The sequence below is a fragment of the Thunnus maccoyii genome, chromosome 11, assembly GCF_910596095.1.
Source record: "Thunnus maccoyii chromosome 11, fThuMac1.1, whole genome shotgun sequence".
Taxonomy (NCBI): Eukaryota; Metazoa; Chordata; class Actinopteri; order Scombriformes; family Scombridae; genus Thunnus; species Thunnus maccoyii.
Genome location: NC_056543.1, coordinates 5,851,193 through 5,869,907, shown reverse-complemented (window position 1 = coordinate 5,869,907; position 18,715 = coordinate 5,851,193). Strand labels below are relative to the sequence as shown.

At 39.4% G+C, this 18,715-nt stretch overlaps 1 protein-coding gene across 1 annotated transcript; it reads left to right on the top strand.

The window, feature by feature from the left end:
- The first annotated feature begins 571 nt into the window (after positions 1-571).
- Positions 572-14,091, top strand: LOC121906879 (collagen alpha-3(VI) chain-like). The gene is made up of 3 exons (XM_042426065.1): positions 572-897; positions 10,921-11,029; positions 11,532-14,091. The coding sequence occupies exons 2-3, from the start codon at positions 10,945-10,947 to the stop codon at positions 12,233-12,235; spliced, it is 789 nt and encodes a 262-aa protein (XP_042281999.1). The 5' UTR covers positions 572-897; positions 10,921-10,944; the 3' UTR covers positions 12,236-14,091.
- The last annotated feature ends 4,624 nt before the right edge of the window (positions 14,092-18,715 follow it).

Genomic DNA, 18,715 nt, shown 5'->3' with positions numbered 1-18,715 from the left:
TTAATCTCTGCCAAAACAGTGTCTTGCACATTCCTTTGTGGGAGATTTGTGAGTTTATTTGTTTCATTCAGTGAGACTTCATTCCAACACATGGACAGTAATTAATATTAATAAGCTGTCCAGACAGTGGGATGTAAATTGATACAATATGTAACCAGTCATTGATTAATCAACTTCAGTTGGAACTTGCTTGGCCTAAATCACTTTACCAATGGATTCTACTTACTGCAAGATTTTACTCAATTGACATTTTAATTCAACATCAAAGGTATTCAAAAATTGCTAATCTTAGGAAAAAAAAAAGCCAAAAAAAATGAATATCCAAATATCTGAAATGGTTGCTTCCTGAAAAACAGCTCTACAGAGGTAAAGAGAGAGATGGCAAAAGGTAGGAAAAGGTAAGGAGAAATTCCCGCTCCAGATTTGTGACATCATCCTCCCCACAGCTCACATCCAGACCAAACAGGGCTATGTGTCTGGTTTTCATTTACTTCTTTTCTCTCCCGCTCACCCTCTCCTTTCCTCTCCTCTCCCTCCTCTTTTTTTCCCCTTTCTTTAGAGAAAGTGGGAGGAGGAAGAAAGAAGTGGCAGAACTCCAGGAGTTTGGAAGTTTGTCCCATCCCTGCCTTGAACTCAGTACCACAGCTCCTCTGGTTTAAGACCGAGAGGGTGTCTGTCTCTTTCTGTCTCAACCATTTCCCCCTTCACTCAGGACCCGCTCTCTGCACATCCCATATCAGTGGCCTTATCACTGCCTTCCTTCGGGAGGTGCTGGAAAAGTCCAGCAAGGGGAATTTACTTGGAGGATAATGACTAAAAGTCCAGCTTGCATTTCACATAACTGAGTTTTTCTTCAAATACAAATACAGTGGAGGAGTACAGCTACTTCAGCTCAGGGTAAGTTTTAAATCTGCTATGTTGTTCTCTAAGTGGTGGATGTTGCAAACAGAAGTTGCTCCTTGTTTTTTTTTTTTTTTTTGTTTTTTTTCCAAATGCACGCTTGCTTCATTTCTGAACTTTTACTGCCTTTAAGATTGACCTTGATTGCACTACATGTTGATTATAAATAGTGCACTGACCAAAGCATAGTTTCCTGTCAAAACATGTAAGCTTAGGATGGGTGTCATAATCACAGGGTCGCACAGAGTTTTTGGCTTATAGCTCATAAATATCAGACATGCGTTTAACAGTAGGACTCAAACCTATACTTTAGTGGTGAGAGTGCTGCAAGGGCAAGAGGTGAGCCACAGTTAGGGTGAAGAAAAAGACCTCAGCAATGTTATGTCTCAGATATGCGGGGAGTGCTGCATGTGAGTGGAGAGGGGCGTGTGCGCTCTGTCTTTCTCTTCAATATGTCTTAAAATGTTCCTACTGTGTTTGACATTTTTGGTTCTTGTGAACTTCATTTTACTGTGAAAAGTAAAATGAGATGCTACATCTGTAGTCTTAAGATGTGATTCCAGATCAGTATTAGAGCTGTAAACCTGTAAGGAGTTGAGTTGCGCTGGTTAACTTATCCTTTATCAAACCCTACTGTCTATGAAAAAAGGCGTTTTTTGTGTAATTAATGAATAGCGTAATACAGCAGATTATTTAAATCCTGTATCAGAAACTGATCATGTTTGTGCACTTTGTTAGTATATTGTGAAAAGGTACTTTCGTCACTTAGTTACATGTGAATGGAAAGAGGGAATCTGTAGTCAAAAGTGCAGTCGCATCCATGTTTCAAAATCTCTACACCCAAGTGAGCTCTACAGAAGAGTAGTTGGATGTGGAGATGTTTCCACTGCATCAGTAGCCCATAACCACACCCTCTCTGAAATGAGTGCAAGACTGGAAAAGTGTGAAGAAAGTGTTTTCCACACTACTGGCCAGATGAACAAGGAGAACCAGAAGGGGTTTGGTCCGTTGAACGAAAGAGGTGGGGTGGGTGGTGATGGTGGTGGTAGTGGGCTGTGGGGTTTAGGGCACCAGGTGTGAGCCATTAATCTTCCACTTCTCCTACAAGGCTGTCCAAGTAGAGACAGAGGAATTCAGCTGTGTCTTCAATGCAACATTTTATTGTGTGCATGCAGGATTTGATGCGCAAATTAAGTTATTTTATTCTGTCAAGTCACAACATAATGAAATTACCCTGGAAATGGCCAAAAGTAATTCTCATGAGCTACTGCTTCCACGTAGCTTTATATTTTCACATAACCCGTTGCTATGATACAGACAGGAAGAACTTGGTCATTGTTCAAAAGCAAGAGGAAACTTGGTGTGTGCTCCAGATTTGGTATTTGATATAAAGCATTTTTTGCACAATTTACTACCAGCATTATCACAAAGCTACAAGTCCCTTTGGTAGTTAGTATCTAATCAATTTTGGCTGAGCTGCATCAGGAGAATTTGTAAGAGAGAATTTTTAGAAATACTGTATAAATCAGCATGTGTAGGTTTTATTGCTATTCCATTCTCTCCAGTCTTTTTTTCTCCATGATGCAACACAGATGTCTGGAAGGTTGGAACAATTTTCAGAAAGGTCTAGACTCAGAACTACTGCTGCAAAGTTCTCTTTTCTTAGGAACATTTGTAAATAAAGGGAAGTACATCAGAAGCAACCATTCACACTATTACACACTGGTCATTGAAAGAACTAGACAGGGTGTGTGATTATGGCAGGTCATCTTTGAGTACTTTTTTTGTATCCTTTAAGGTGTTGATAAAGAAAATACGGTACAACTACTAGACCACAAAGCTGTTAAAAGGTATATTAGGAAAAAATACATCTTAGAAATTAACTGATCTCACTCAGCGGTTAACAATGAATCTTTAGTTCATTGTTACAAGCAATTTTGTTATGTGCTTCTCTGCCATCCTAACCAATACTGCATGAGTGTCAAGTTCAATACTTGAGCTCAGCAAGCCCAAATGCTTACATTGGCCATGATGCTTGAACACACATCTGCTAGGTGTCAGACGGACTAATACATACCAGCTGCCCGCCCAGCCTGCCCCCCCCCCCCCCTTCCTCTTTTAACTTTATCATTGATTCTCCTCTCATCTGTGCAACACATGTCATGTCGCATCCTTCCAGTTGAGGGTTGAATGTACAGATCCACAAAGTCTTGTAATTGTGATTGTGATTCATACATGTGGAGGCAAATAAGTGCAAAGTCACACAGACTGTGCATTTTCTCGTATGATGCCAGTGAGGGGCAGTGTAGAGTTGTCTCACACTCAGAAGCAGCTTTACAATGTAGAAATGAGTCGCATCCTTTGTGACTTCACATATGTTTCTGATCTCTTAACTTCACATTTGTCAACACTTTATTGTCTTGTGCATAGAGAATAACAGGCTGTCATGATTTATTTTTACATTTTTGAAATTAGTATGTACAAGGTTGTAAGTCAGTTATAAGTATTATTAATTAATAAGTGTTTAGGGACGATGTGCAAATGTGACCCATTAAGCTCAGGTCATCCTGTGTGGTTTGGACATTATAGTTGTTTATTAGATGCATATTATCTTGGACAAATTCCAACTGCTGAGTGAAAACTGGGCAATACAGCTATTACCTCTGTGCAAATGTGTGTGTGTGTGTGTGTGTGTGTGTGTGTGTGTGTGTGTGTGTGTGTGTGTGTGTGTGTGTGCGTGTCAGCTTGACATGCAACAAGATTAAAATAAAAGTAGAAAAAATAAGCAGTGTCTGCTAATGGAAGGGATCAAATTGATCTCCTGATATGTGGAGGAGGATATGATGTAATTTCTGCTGCACTGTCTGAGAGGTTAGTTGCCAAAATAAATGCAAATCTGCCAATGTGGCAGGATCTCTACCAGATGTATTCATAGGCAACTTTTTGGTTGTAGGAAAATATGATTTTTGGGGGAAACTTAATTGCATCTGGATTGATGTTTTTCTTCAAATGTCAGACAGAAAGTTTGTTTTTGTCCTCACTACTCTGGTATTGCCTTTGAACATAAATCATTAATGGAGAAAAGTTGAATTTTTATGTAATTCATGGTTGGTGCAGCCATAATCCAGCTGCAGACAATGTCAGTGTATAAGGGAAAAGCCTGATTTTTAAAAAAAACTTTATTGGAATAACAGACTCAACCTTGTAAAATATGGCTGGCTGTGTGTTTGTCGTCATTTGCTTATTTTGTTCATGTTATGTGTCAAAAATGCATTTTACAATTTGAATGTAAAGCCAAGCTTCTCTGTATTGTAGCTTTTGTTCAGTGACACCTTTAGTGTCTGTAAAGTGAGTGGGCCATGCGCCTCCTCCTTTAATAAGAGGTCTACTTATTGTAGTGAGAGTAAATAATTACACTGGTATTTGTCACCAAGACTGATGAAATTTTGTGTTGCACTGCTTTTTAGTGTGTTTGTTTGTGTGTGTGTGTGTGTGTGTGTGTGTGTGGTCTAAGCTATAAATGAGTGTGTGAGGTCCAGCTGCAAATGTGCATCAGAGCTTTCATGGGTACATTGCAGTGTCTTGTTCTGTAAATGCTAACTGACACTGTTAATTACAAATAAAACCACTGAGCAAAACATATGGCTATATACAGTCTACAGAACACCATGTTTTGCTCAATGTGTCACATAAACTGATAACTACTTTGCCACTTTAGTCTGGAATTTTATTGTGGTGAATTGATAACACATGCGGCTGAAATGATGATGCATCAGAGAAACATACACACACACAGTTGATATTAGCAGGGAATGAAAACATGCCAAGCCATAACTCCTCATCTTTGACACATCTATTTTATCATTAGACTTTCATGATGTTGTACATATATGGCTGTCTCTGCTGTGGACAGGCTCAGACATATAATAAGATACAGTAGATGTACCTGGATGTGTATTAGTAGTTTCTTAAAGCCCTTATATGTCAGATATCAGACTTTGGCGACTTCTAGTGGTAGTAGCAAAAAAGACACTGAAAGACAGGAATGGCTCTTATCTGTGGACAGTGAGATTGAAAGCGTTGAAATTAGTGGAGCTACTGAGTTGTATGGGAATGCCAGAAGCATGTTGCAGATGATTTAGACCAAGACCCAATAACTACTTTTGGATACTGTAAGTGATAGGTTTATACCACTGAACAGATGTATTAATAAAATCCATGGCTAGAAAATTTTAAAAAAGTAATTTACCTTCTCGCAATTTGTGAATTCCTTATTTGTGCCATTGACATGTTTATTATTATTTTTATTTATTATTATATTTTTATTTTAACAGTTGGTCAAAGGTGAAATATGAAAGTGGTTTCTTGTAGTGAAAAACTCTCAAATCCAATCACTTCTACAAAACTTTAAGTTCATTGTTTCGGTTTTTAACCTTTCCAGTGTCTCCAGCAGTAGCAGGCTGCTGTTTCCAGTGCAAAAGCTCTGATTAGCCCACTGTGCGCTACTTGCTCAGCAATAACAGCTGACAGACAAAGTTAGCAGCTAGCTGGTGAAGACAATGGAGCATGAGCCTGTTGGCCCAAGAAAAACGACCCTATAGGTCATAAATTCAGTCGCCAAAAATTACCTATAGTTACATTTGAGTGACAGACACCATCTAGCGGCCGTAGTAATTATGACCAGGAGAAGGGATGCAGTTCAGATGAAGTCTATATAAGGTGGCTTCCTTATTAGGAGGAGGTGGTGTGGGTGGATTGTGAGATAGTTGGACTTAGCTGCAGGAGACAGCTGTTTGCTTGCCGTTCACCTGTTCGCCTCCCGTTTCCAACCGAGGGATGGGACATTTTTTTAAAAACATTAACATGGATTTTACTGTTGCCACGATGACAAAAATTGCCTAACTTGTAGGAAGTAGTAATCACATTTTAAGTGATCATTTTAACACAAAGACTCTTTGTGGAGCATTTAGCAACTAAAGAACCAGATACCAAAACCAAAACAGATTGAATATCGGACTCACATTCACACTGGTTCAAATATTAGTGCTGCTCCATGTCTGCTGGGTGTGTAAATAGGCAACAGTTTTCTAACATGCAAGCTGTGTAAACTTTACAAGGTCACAATATATTAAACATGTGTGTGATATTCAGCTTACTGTGGAGCCCCCAGTGGCCAAAAGAAAAAAATGCTGCTGTGAGTGGGTGAATTAATTTGCAGACAGCACATTTCTACTTTCTCTCTGAGTGTTCTGTCTTAACCTTCTCCCCCATGCTGCCATTGTTTTGGCTCCTTGTATCACAGCAAACAGGACTCCACTGTGCTACTATGTTTTCCTCTGTGGCGGTGAGGGGAAGCCATAGTGTTGACACATTGGCCAAGCCTGGCAAACTCTGCAGAGAAGTGGCTTTTGAGTGACCTGAAATCACATGAGCATGAGTGGAGAACATAAACATCTGTTGCAGTGTCCAAAGGAGCTTAGATTTCCTTGAAGTGAAGGAACTTGGTGATTTAGGCCTTATATCTGAACAGTGACACATATTTCTCACTGCAAGTGTGAATTCTATTAAAGGGTTACTTTCTTTTCATGATCTTTTCTTAGTTAAATATATTCTGCAAGCACTTTACATGTTTGTTTTATAAAGTTAAAGCTATGACAGAATATAAATGGGCAATAAACATGATCTTTTGGGACCTCTGGGCATTCAGTCAGCATTCACAGATGGTGAATGTGTTTGCTGTAGCCTTCAAGAACTTATAAAGTCCAGTTACTTTCCTCGACTGAATGGCCTTATTCCTCAAATTATGTTTGGTCACTGTGTTTTAATGATCAGACTGATGGACCTGTCTAAAAACAGAAAACAAAGGTTTTCAGAGTTTCTTTCTCATCTGTAAAGTGCTGTCTGCATAAACAGTGGACAAAGCAAAGTATAAACACTGTGACTCCAACTAACACAATGCCTTCAGTGCTGTATTTTATCCAACAGCCATATGTTTGTAATTCATTATTGCTGTGTATTGTGGATGACTTTGATTCTGATGTAGCTGACCAAGGCTTTCCTATCCTTGTGAAATGGTCTCTTTCACTCCAGAACCAAATCTCATTTAATTTGAAAAAGATTAGAGGGTAACTTTGTCAAGAATTCACCATAGACAGTGACATTTCCCACACCCGCAAATAGCCGGCAATACTGGTATGAGTTATTATCCAAGGTTTAGAATCAGACACAATGCAAAATAAGCAAAAATACTTTAGCATGGTCTATTTTGCCTTTTGCTCTTCAGTCTAAGACCCGTGCAGTCTGTGCCTTGGTTTTTATTTGGGCTGTGTTTTGCTTGTCAAAATTTCCTCCCTCTTAGTTTTCATTTTAAATAGTTGCAATGATAACCTCAATTCACAGTTGCAAGAACTCCTTCGATAGTACCGATATGTGCCAAAATTGATTTTGTTGTATTTATATTACTGGCATGTTTTTTTTTCTGGAGGTAGCCTAAAATTTAGAGAAGCAGGCTCATTACTGGAAGGTTGCTGGTTTGATCTCTGGACTGGCAGGATAAATCTGGGTGCCTTTGAGCCTTAGACCTTTAGACCCTTAGCTCTCAACTTCTCAGTGGTGCAGCTCAGTGGCAAACAGATCTGTTTGTGGTTATAATGGTCAGCTCATTCTCTTCTATATGTGTTAGAGTATTTTATTTTAGCCCAAACAACAAAAATAAGCCAACCCCCCAACTTGGATTAGGTGTTTGAAAAAAACAAACACTCAGATGTCACATCTAAGACTCAGAGAGGCAGGTAAAAAAAAGCAGTTCCATTGCCCATAATGAAAGATGTATGAACAGAACACAAGAAAATCAGGTCTGTTAGACAGTGTTATATCTGCGTTTTCCACCAGAGGGCAGTAATTTTCCATGATGTTACAGCTGTACCTCAGTACCTGTGATACCATCTTCCATCACCACAAATGCACCTTGAATAATGTAATATTTTCTGGCATGGGGAATGCAAACCTCTTGCTCATTCTAGATAAGTTTGCCCTGTTTAATTCTCATACACTAAATCTCTAATTATCCAAGCCTCACTTTTTACAGTACACATTAAAGCTGCCCTCAGTGCTTAGCTTTTATTGTGTGTCTGCCAGCAGGCACAGGGGTTGTTTAAGAGGCTCCTCTGGGACTTAAATAATTTTCTACTTTCATTCACCTGTCATTAGCTTAATGGTGAAGACTTCATTGGTCATAGATCATATGTGGCCATCCCAGGCTGTTTATTTTTGGGGTACCCTTTTCTTATTGCATATCAGTGTTTATGCTTGTCTGTAAATTCTCCCTAATTGCAGAGTGCTGTGTCTGCCAGATCACAGTTGGAAGTTGGGTTTATTTGGGTGGTGTTTGTTTTTCTCAGATCAGAGCATCTGCAGTTTTACGTTTGTGTTTAAATGTAATTGCTATTGTGTTCCATGTAGCTCCAGCTGCTCTTGTAATTTTCAGGAACTATATTATCACCTCAGGGTGGTCTGATATGGTATGTGTGTGTGTGTGTGTGTGTGTGTGTGTGTGTGTGTGTGTATGTATGTGAGAGAGTGAGTGCTCTTGGAATTATATCTTTGTTAGGACCAATTTCAGTTTTAGACCTTGAGAGTGAGGACATTCTGAAAAGTTTAGGCAGGTTCAAGGGTTAAGTCTTGGTTTAGGGGTAAAGGTTAGTATAAGGTTTGGTTGGATTTTTTTTTTTTAAAGATAGCAGGCTAGGGAATGCATAATGAAAAAGAGAGTCCTCATAAGTACTAATGTCTCTGTATGTGTTTGTGTGTACTTTTATTACACATTTATCTTTGTGAGAACATCTCTGGGTTTAACAGTGCCACAGTGAATGCATGCAAGCTCTAACAGAGCTAGAACTTTTTTGGGTTATCTCTACTTTTGCTTTTGCTGCAGGGCAATAATGTGTGCGCACATTTTGATAACGGTTCAGGCATTACTTAATGATATCATAAGATTGGAGGGCTGATCAACAATTGTGTTGGTAACCTACTTGCAGAAATCTCCTGAATTCAGAAAGTCTGACTTTTTCCGAGACAACAGGGAGTGCATGCAGCAGTTAATTACATTTGGGATTAAATATCTAGAGGAACTAAGTCAAGGGCAACTGAAGAGTCAAAATACTCTTGCACGCCTTCCCCATATGCTAAATGCATAAAGTCCATAGTGAGCCGTGTGTGACCTTTCTTTCATTTCCTGTGACATTACTTGACACCACAATAGGGGAAAATCTGACTAAATAGAAAACATATACCCCTGCTGTGAAACTGGACTTTCCAGTCCAACACACCTCTTAAGAACACATTATTCTGAGAGTTGGAAACTTCAGTCCTTGCCAAGCAGAGTTAATTACTAAAGCACATTGGCTGGTAGTTTTAACAGGTGGTTCTGATCATCACCACTCCATCCCTCAGGTCTGCTACTGATGCATGCTGCAGCTCCCTCGCTTACACAGATACTAGGTAGCCATGCAGGCTACATGCACAAAAAGGAAAAGTTAGAGAAGTCAAGAGAAGTATTTTCTTTTGCAAAATGTCTATGGTTGACAGTGCCTGATTTTTTTGTGATGTAATGAAAATAAATGCTCATTAAATAGGATGTAGTGACACTGCAGCAGGTTACTGTCTTTTGTTTTTATTGTAAGTTTGTATCGTCTACCTTCTCATATGTATGAGTTATTTGACTCATTTTCTGATCTTTTTATTTGGCTTATTTTGCTTTTTCTTGTTTTTTTGGTCAATGTGATTTTACATTGTTTGTTATATTGTTATTATATTATGGGGACCCTGAGAAAACCCATCCATAATTAAACAACAGTACAGGTCTAAAATTCGACCATTAAAAAATAACCTATAGTTACATTTACACCATCTAGCAGCCATAGTAATGTGCTCCAGAATGACCCACAGGACCATAATATGCCACTTCACAAAACTTTTACAAATCACTGTCAAAAAATAATTATGTTTTATGGTGTGACTATGCTGTGGTTAAGGTCTGGTTATGTTTGGGCACAAAAACCACTTGGTTAGGGTTAGGGAAAGATCACGGTTTGGGTTTAAATGATCACTTGAGATGTGGTTTATACTTCCTTAAGGTTACGCAACCTTTGTTGTCATGGAAACAGCACGACGTTATGGTTTTTTGAAAAATGTCCCAACTTGTAATTTGAAATGGGAAGCGAACAGTGGTCTCTTGCAGCACTTTTTGCCATCTATTTATCTAGCCATCCACCCAACCCGCTATCTAGACATTCACTCAACCCACCTTCTCCTAACATCTTATCAAGTCACCTAATACTGATGTCATCTGAACTGCATCACTTCCCCAGTTCATAGTTACTATGGCTGTTATATGGCACAAACATAACTATAGGTTGTTTCTGCCGGCCTGAATTTTAGACCTACACTGTCATTTTTCTTGTGAGGACAGGCTGCAGAAAGACTAGTGACACTTTGTGCAAGCTAATGGTGATCCAAATAAAGATTAAAGAATAGTAGCAGTGGGATATTGCATATTCTTACACACACTGCAAAAGAGACTGTCAGGAGGCATGTTTTTTCTCTTCTGCAGTTTGTTGAAGATTAAATGTTACACTCTTGGCCAATGAAACAAGCTTATGCAATGTTGTGTGTTATATTTAGAGAGGCAGTGCAGCAAAAAAATAGGGAGTGAGACATTGCAAATAGGATATCCCTAAGAGAAACGTGTTCACCAAACCACTCCAGCAATATGTGCTGTGACTGTGAAAATAAGATGTTTAAAAAACCTTAAAGCAGTCCAAGTTTGTACTGGGGCATGTTTATTTGAAATGTTTTCTGTATAGACACATAGTAAGAGTCATATTATAACATTTTGCTTTAATTAACATTTGCTCATTTAACCTTTTCAGGAGACTCATACATTTTGAAGTCTGAAGCATTGGGCAGGCCTTGTGGTACTAGGTTCATATTCATATCAATTTTTGGTTTCTGGTTTCACAGGTGTCCTCTTTTTTTCTTCTGAAGATGAGGAGGCATCGGTTGTTACCGCTATGTGCCATTCTGGGCGTCCTGTTTGCAGGACTCCTCCCTAAACTTGATGCTCAGGAAGGTAAGTTAAACTAAGTTAATCTCCACTGCAAATGACCTGTGTGCCAGTAATACTTTTTCCAGTTTTCAGCAATGCTCAGTGGAATATTTTTTATTTTTTGCTTTCCTGAAAATATATAATCTACATCTTTATGTGTTCAAATATTGCAAAGAAAAATGGGATTGGAACAAGTGCTTTTCTAACAAAAACAAAAAACATTAATGGAGATGAATTATTTATCACTTTTACTGAGCATTGTTGCTAAATTGGTCATTTTTTCCCCCATTATTATTATTTTTAAAGAAATGAATTCAAACTTTGTATCTCAACATGGGACAAAAAATAGAGGTCTTAGGAGATATTAGACTACCAAGTCCAGTTAGATGCTTTTGATATACAAAGCAAAATGGTTCTGTGTTTGAATTACCAACATATTACAGTTGTGTTATGCAACACTATTCGTGTTTGGCACCAAAATACATTTTTGATATCAAACACCAAGCATCTTTTCACTGGTCTTCAGATACTTCCTCCAAACACCAAGTTTTCTCTTTTGAAGATTGTGCACAAGGGTTGGCAGCTGATATATACTTTCTAGTGGATTCATCCAGGAGTATGGGAGAGGAGAACTTTAAGCATGTCAGACATTTCCTGTACAGCATGATAAAGGCACTGCACCAGGTTGGAGGGGGCAGGTTTAAATTTGCCCTTGTGCAGTACAATAGCAGGCCTGAAACTGAGTTCCAGCTGAACAGCTACCCAACAACACAGGGAGTCCTGGCACACATCGAGGCTATGTCTTATCGTGGTGGGGGCACCCGGACTGGCCTGGGCCTGGATTTCCTGATCCGTACCCACTTGACCACTGCTTCGGGCAGCCGTGCTGGTGACGGAGTGGCCCAGGTGGTGGTGGTCCTAACAGACGGGCGCTCCCAGGATGACGTGGCTGAGCCAGCTCAGGTGCTGCGGCTGGCAGGCGTGGAGGTGTTTGCAGTTGGAGTTCAGGATGCAGTGGACTCTGAGCTAAGGGAGATGGCTAGCCAGCCCCATGAGACTCATGTGTTCAGTGTAGACTCTTTCCTGACTTTGCGGGATATAATCCAAGATTTAGTAGTGGGGCTTTGCGGCGCAGTGACCCAGTCAGGGGGTTCTCCTGTGGCAAATGAGGCCCCTGTGGCTGGAGGTGGGACAGGTAATAAAATGGGACCAGTGTCACTACCATACTAATGTGTCTACATGTGCAGGAAGAAGCTGCTGCATATGTGGTTGTGACTGGATTTTACTATTAACACAATCAAATTTACTTAACCATAATAACCTTTCACTCTCCACCTGCAAAATTAACATCACTTGTTTTGTCTCACCACATTTAATTACAACCCTAATGCTTTAAAAATCACAGTACGATTTGCATGTGATTGACACCCCTACTACATCTTAGATTAGGGTGTTTAGTTTGTAATAAATACACAAATATATTATTGAGCAAAGCCAGATCAAATAAAATGAGTGTGGATTGAAAGACAACTATTTAGGCGTTGTGAACATTCTGTCCCATGGGCTTAAATATGGTAGTTATTTGAGTAGTCTGTTGGCATACAGCAATAACATTGTAACATTCATAATCCATAACACCATTTTCAGATGATGCCTGTTCCTATAAGACACAGCTGTAGGTTGTAGAAATAAACATATAGACAGCAACAGAAAATACATCATAAAATAAATTCATTGCCTCCTCAGATTAACAACAATTCTTTAGAAAATCTTTGGAAGAGAACATGGTCTGAAGGATATCTTACTTAAAACATAACATCTCAAAATCAGTCAGTGAGCTTTTAACAAAAGCTAACCATGCACAACTGCTTATGTGTCTTGTGTATGTGTGTTTGTCTTTATCAGTCACAATGTCTATCTTTGTAAAATATGTGCAATATTCTGTACTTGAAACAGTGATGAACCTGCCTGGACTCATCCTTGACCTACAATAGAACTGCTTTGAGAATGTTTTTATATGTAAATGTCCAGAAATTATGTGCAAAAATGTCACAGTAAATTACAAGAATGAGAAAGATGAACTTCAATGAAGGGTAGTTCATGATTCTTGATAAATCATAAATTAATTGGAAGCATCACCAATATACATGATTGTACTGATTTTATATGGAATCACATGTAATACATTCTCAGTAGGAACTTGGAGGCACCAAGGATGGGCCACAGGGTCATGACTGGTCACTTTATCTGAGGTCCATAACAAGAGTCTGCATGGGATGGCTGAACTCAGTGGAGCTTTTAAAAGGGACATATCAAACAAATCTAATAAGTAACATTAATGATCAAATAGCTTATCAATTTTGTACGTGTTGTTTTCTTTTGACTTGCTGTTGTTTATTATAGTATGGCAAGTCTGAAGAGTCAGTTTGTCTAATCTTTTTACATGGCCTGACTGTCTTTTCCATTATCAATTTATATATCTTAACATAATTAAACCCTTGTTTTCACTTCAATTTGTTTACAAATTTTGAAACTTTGAAAATTTTCCCATCTTGTGGCTTCAACATTTTGTAGAAAAAATGTTGCATTTCAGTTCAGGATAGTCATTGAGTCACATTAAACCAATGTCAAATTCAACCTCCTTTATAGTGTCACTGAGTTCTGGTCTTGACATGGGAAAAATGTAGCTTTTCTAGAATTTACAGTAAACATTGTTTTGCTGTTACAGACATCTGGAGAACTGGCTAAGTTACACTTATGTAAGTGGTTAGTAATCATATGGAGTGCAAAACTACTGTACTTGATCAGAAATTCTCATGTTACTGTAATCCATATCCAACCATAATAACCATTCTATGATAAAGGAAATCAAATGACAGTTTACAGCAAATCTCAACAAATTCAATCACTTCAGGAAATCTCCTTGGTTCAGCCTACATGCAGTATGATGTGTTTTGCAATGTTGTTATTGATTTGTTCACTTTGAATGTTACTTGACACATGCAATGATACACTAGCACAAATAATTTTTTGTCTCTGTCTCACTGTGTTAACGCTTTCACAAGTTCCATTTTGTTTTGTTTTCTCTCTCTCTCCTTAAAGCGCAAGATTCAGCTGACCTTGTACTCTTAATTGATGGATCAAAGAACGTTGGAGCCGCAAACTTCCCCTTTGTGCGTGATTTGGCTTTGAGAATCATTGAGCGCCTTGATGCGGGCAGGGACACTGTTCGGGTGGCCTTGGCCCTGTACAATGCCGACCCAGAGATAAAGTTCTATCTAAATAGCTATGACAGCAAAGCATCAGTCCTGGAAGCTGTGAAGGGACTTTCCTACTCAGGGGGCGATGAATCTAACCTGGGCGCCGCTTTGGAGGAAGTTGCCGAGAGTCTTTTGAGCCAAACAGCTGGGGGCAGGGCTGACGAGGCTGTGCCCCAAATGGTGGTGGTTATCAGTGCTGGGCCATCCACTGACGATACTGGTGCCGGTGACCGAGCCCTTAAGAGGGCTGGCGTTATCACATTTGGCGTGGCGATTGGTGATACTGCCACTGCAGATCTGGAAACAGTTGCTACAGATAAGAGTTTTGTCCTGTCAGCTCCTGATTTCAGTACAGTGGCAAGCATGGGTGACCAGCTGAACCCATACATTAACGGGGTGGTCCAGCGCACCATTATAGTTCAAAATGAGTTCACAGAAGGTATGTAACTTCTCTGTAAATGTTGGCGGGGAATTGTGATTGTGGAAGGGGACTTAATAAATTTAAAGCCCTTGAGAGCTCATAGTGAATGTAATAAACTATAGTTACCTAGTAAGTTATTATAGCAAACATGTTATCAAATACTTACCTAAGAGTACTTCCACATCCAAAAGAAAGTTTTTTTTTTTCACTACTTCTCAAAAAATATCTGGATCCGTTTGCCTTGAAGATTTCTCTCTTCATCAGCCACTTGTTTATTCCAGCTTTCCAAAATTTATGCATTGGCAGGTGGGGTACAACTGGCTTGTGTGAGCTTGGGTGCTAGGACCTACTGCCCACAGGTTTTTATATGGGGGTTGTGTGAGTGACTTACCATACAGGTGACCCAAGATAATGACCTGAAAGCACCTTAATAGTTGCATAGGGCTACAGAGGGGGTTAATGATTTTTAGAGGAATTGGCAGCCATTTCATATCACAGTATTGTGTGAGCATATCAAAAAATGCCTGGATAATATTTTCCTCAAGAACAGCATTTTCTTTTCAGTACAATTTCTAATAGCCAAACTTTGACAAAGAGGAAATTCCAACAATGATTGTACCACGGAGAACAAATATTTGCAAAACAAACAGTTTCAGTAATTAGCTTACTTATAATAGGTTTTGTAAAGACAAGCAGAGACATGTTATTGGGCTGTTCTATTCATATTTTAAGCTTAACTGATACCTTCTATGGTACTTCTGGATAACATTTGGACAACAAATATTTTCTTATGTTAGTGACAGCTGTCATAACATCATTTAAAAAAATACTTTCAATTTTGCTTGCCAATTGTAATTCATACCTTCTGAGAATACAGCTTTAAGATAGAACATTTAGAAGCCCTCCCTCTCTTTTTGTAGTATGTTAATATTCAATAAATGAACCGTACTTTAACACATATCCCATATCCCATAAGTCTAATTATAGAACATCTTTTGTGGGCTAACTTAGTCTTTAGTCATAAAATCAGTGTTATTCTAATATTAATGTCTTTCCTTTTCTTTTCAGTCTTGGCAGTTGGAAAAAGAGACATCATTTTCCTCCTTGACAGTACAATGGGTGCAACAATTATCAACTCTGTGCGTGAAGTCATCAAGCGGTTTGTCGACAGAATGCCAATTGGTCCAGATGACGTTCAAGTGGGTGTGGCCCAGTTCAGCAATGTTCCTCGCCTTGAGATGGACCTCAACTCCCATGGATCCAGGGAGGAAGTGACTGCTGCTTTGGGCAAAATCAAACCAAGACCCGGACAGACAGTCAACATTGGAGCAGCCTTGGACTTTGTGCGGACAAATATGCTGCGGCCCGAGAAGGGCAGTCGTATGCAACAGGGGGTACCCCAGCTCGTTCTGTTGATGACCAGTAAAAAGTCCAGTGACAGTGTGAAAGAACCGGCTATGGCCCTGCAGCGAATGGGTGTACTGACCCTGGCTGCAGGCTCCAAGGCCGCCGATGAGCAGGAGCTCAAGGAGATTGCCTTTGCCAATAGTGTTGTGTTCATGCTGAAGGACTTCCGCATGCTACTTCGCAACCCAACAGCAATTACTGATGCACTCTCCACTCTAGCTGGGGTGGTAGTGACTGAAGTACCCACTGAACCAGGTAATATTTTTTCCTTTACATTTCAAGAGTAATTCAATGAATTCATTACCTCGTCTTTGATGCAATGGAAACATACAGATGGGTGACAAATTAAAGGAAAAACTTGATTTCAACCCAACTGAGCACTGATGGGAGATTTTGGACCAATATGTTAGACAGTACTCTCCACCACCACCATCAAAACACCAAAAGAGGGAATTTCTGTGTCCCTGTAGCATACTCCCAAAGACCTGTAGGATTATTAGGCATATTTCAGTGGCCTTGGTATAACCTGAATAGCTGTAGTCATGATTACTATACAGTTGCCAGTACTTTTCTACCTTGCAACAAATCTCTGTTGTTTAATTTAAGTTTTACGTTCCTGTTTGTACTCTCATTTACAGATATCAGCATCTCTGTTCACAGATTTAATTCTTTATTTAAGCTGTGTTAATTTACTGCTAATGCAAACCAAATATGTCCTGCTACTTCAAACAGAAATCTTTCCGTTATACTACTGGGAATTTTTTTTATTGTGAAGTAGCTAAAGGAAGTGCAATGTATCTTTCATCAAGTATTGTTAGTATTGACAATACTGTGTCAGTATTTTTTAAATATTGCAGGGAGGAATGATGGAACAGGACAGCCATACTGAGCTGGGTAGATTCAAAGCTACACACACACACACACACACACACACACACACACACACACACACACACACACAATCTAAAAACAGCATACCAAAGTACACTGAGGCTGTTTTGCTGTATTCTTGTATTCTGCTGGCTTGTGCTGGACCAACACTTTACTAAGACACTTCATGTTTTTTTAATTTGTCACTCATCTGTAACTGCCCATAACAAAGAAAAAACTTCATAGAACTAACAGATAATAGCTTCAGTGGGCACCATATGACATTTTAAAGGGGACCTATTATGCTTTTCCTTTTTTTCATTTCTATATATAATGTTACAATGTCAGATGTTCATATTAAAAGTGGTGAACGTGTCAAATAATAAGGTAAACGTATGAAGAAGTAATCCCTGTGAGAAAAAAGCTCTGGCTTCAGACTGCTCTGAACACTCAGCTTCCAACGTTTTTTTCTACTACTATTTTCTACTACTTCTACTACTATGTGACGGATTTCTTTATATGGTCATCTACTCCACGCACAGCATGCGAGTTCACTGCTCTGCTTTGCTAATATTATGGCATTTTTCCATAGTTTTGGGGGTAATCACGCTGAGCCATGACTCGAGTCGAGCTGGCATGCTGTGAATGTTTTTCACTACACAGTGCAGCAAAATAATAATAAGTTGTTTACCTGTTGGAGGTCTGCAGCTCTTCATATCATTACTGTGGCTGTTACTGCTTACACTATTCCTCCTTGCATTATTTCCAACTGATCCGCTGAACAAATAGCTCCAAATATCTCATATTTTGTTATTTTGACTGGCTTTTAATGCTGCTAACAAAGCTCTGCAAATTCAGTGTGGAACATGTTTCGCTTCCTGTAAATTCTTCACTATAACTGTCTCCTGTTAATTAGTCATTTAAAAGCTTTTATGTTTAAGCAGTAAAGCAGGAAATGTTGGGTTTTCATCGGCGGCAACTTAAGACGACTCTGATACGTACTGCCCCTCAGCAGCTTCTGGCAAGCTGGCCAATCAGAACAGTGGACTCATCGGGAGGGGCGCCTTAAAAAGACAGGAACTACAACAGCCTGTTAAGAGACAGAGGCTGAACTGAGGGGCTACATAAAGGGCCAGTATAAGATAAATAAGGAGTTTTTTGAACTGTGAATCATGCAAAGCTACTCTAGTGGAGAGTAGTCCAGAATAAAAAGATAGAGCTGGAAATGACCATAATAGGTTCCCTTTAATGTGTCACAAATTGTTTTACACCATCTGGACTTATATGTACATTTGTTTGTTTTTGTGCTTTTCCTCAGTTGTGGAAATAACTACAGTGCAGACTCAAAAAGTGGTCCGAGACATTGTTTTCCTTGTGGATGGCTCAAACTACATTGGCAGCACTAACTTACCCTATGTGCGAGACTTCATTATCAACGTGGTCAACCAGCTGGAAGTACGTCCTGACAGGGTCCAGATTGGTCTCCTGCAGTTTGCTGAAAATCCAAAAATTGAATTTTATCTGAACAGCTACCGCAGCAGGCAAGATGTTGTGGATAAAATCTCACAACTCAGGCTGACTGGAGGCTCAGTCTTGAATACAGGAGCTGCCATGAATTATGCCCTCGCCAGCATGTTCCAGCCATCGACAGGGTCACGCAGGAAGCAGGGAGTCCAGCAAGTGTTGGTTCTGATCACAGGTGGTCCAGCAAATGATGAGGTTAAAAGCATAGCTGATAAATTGGCTCTGGCT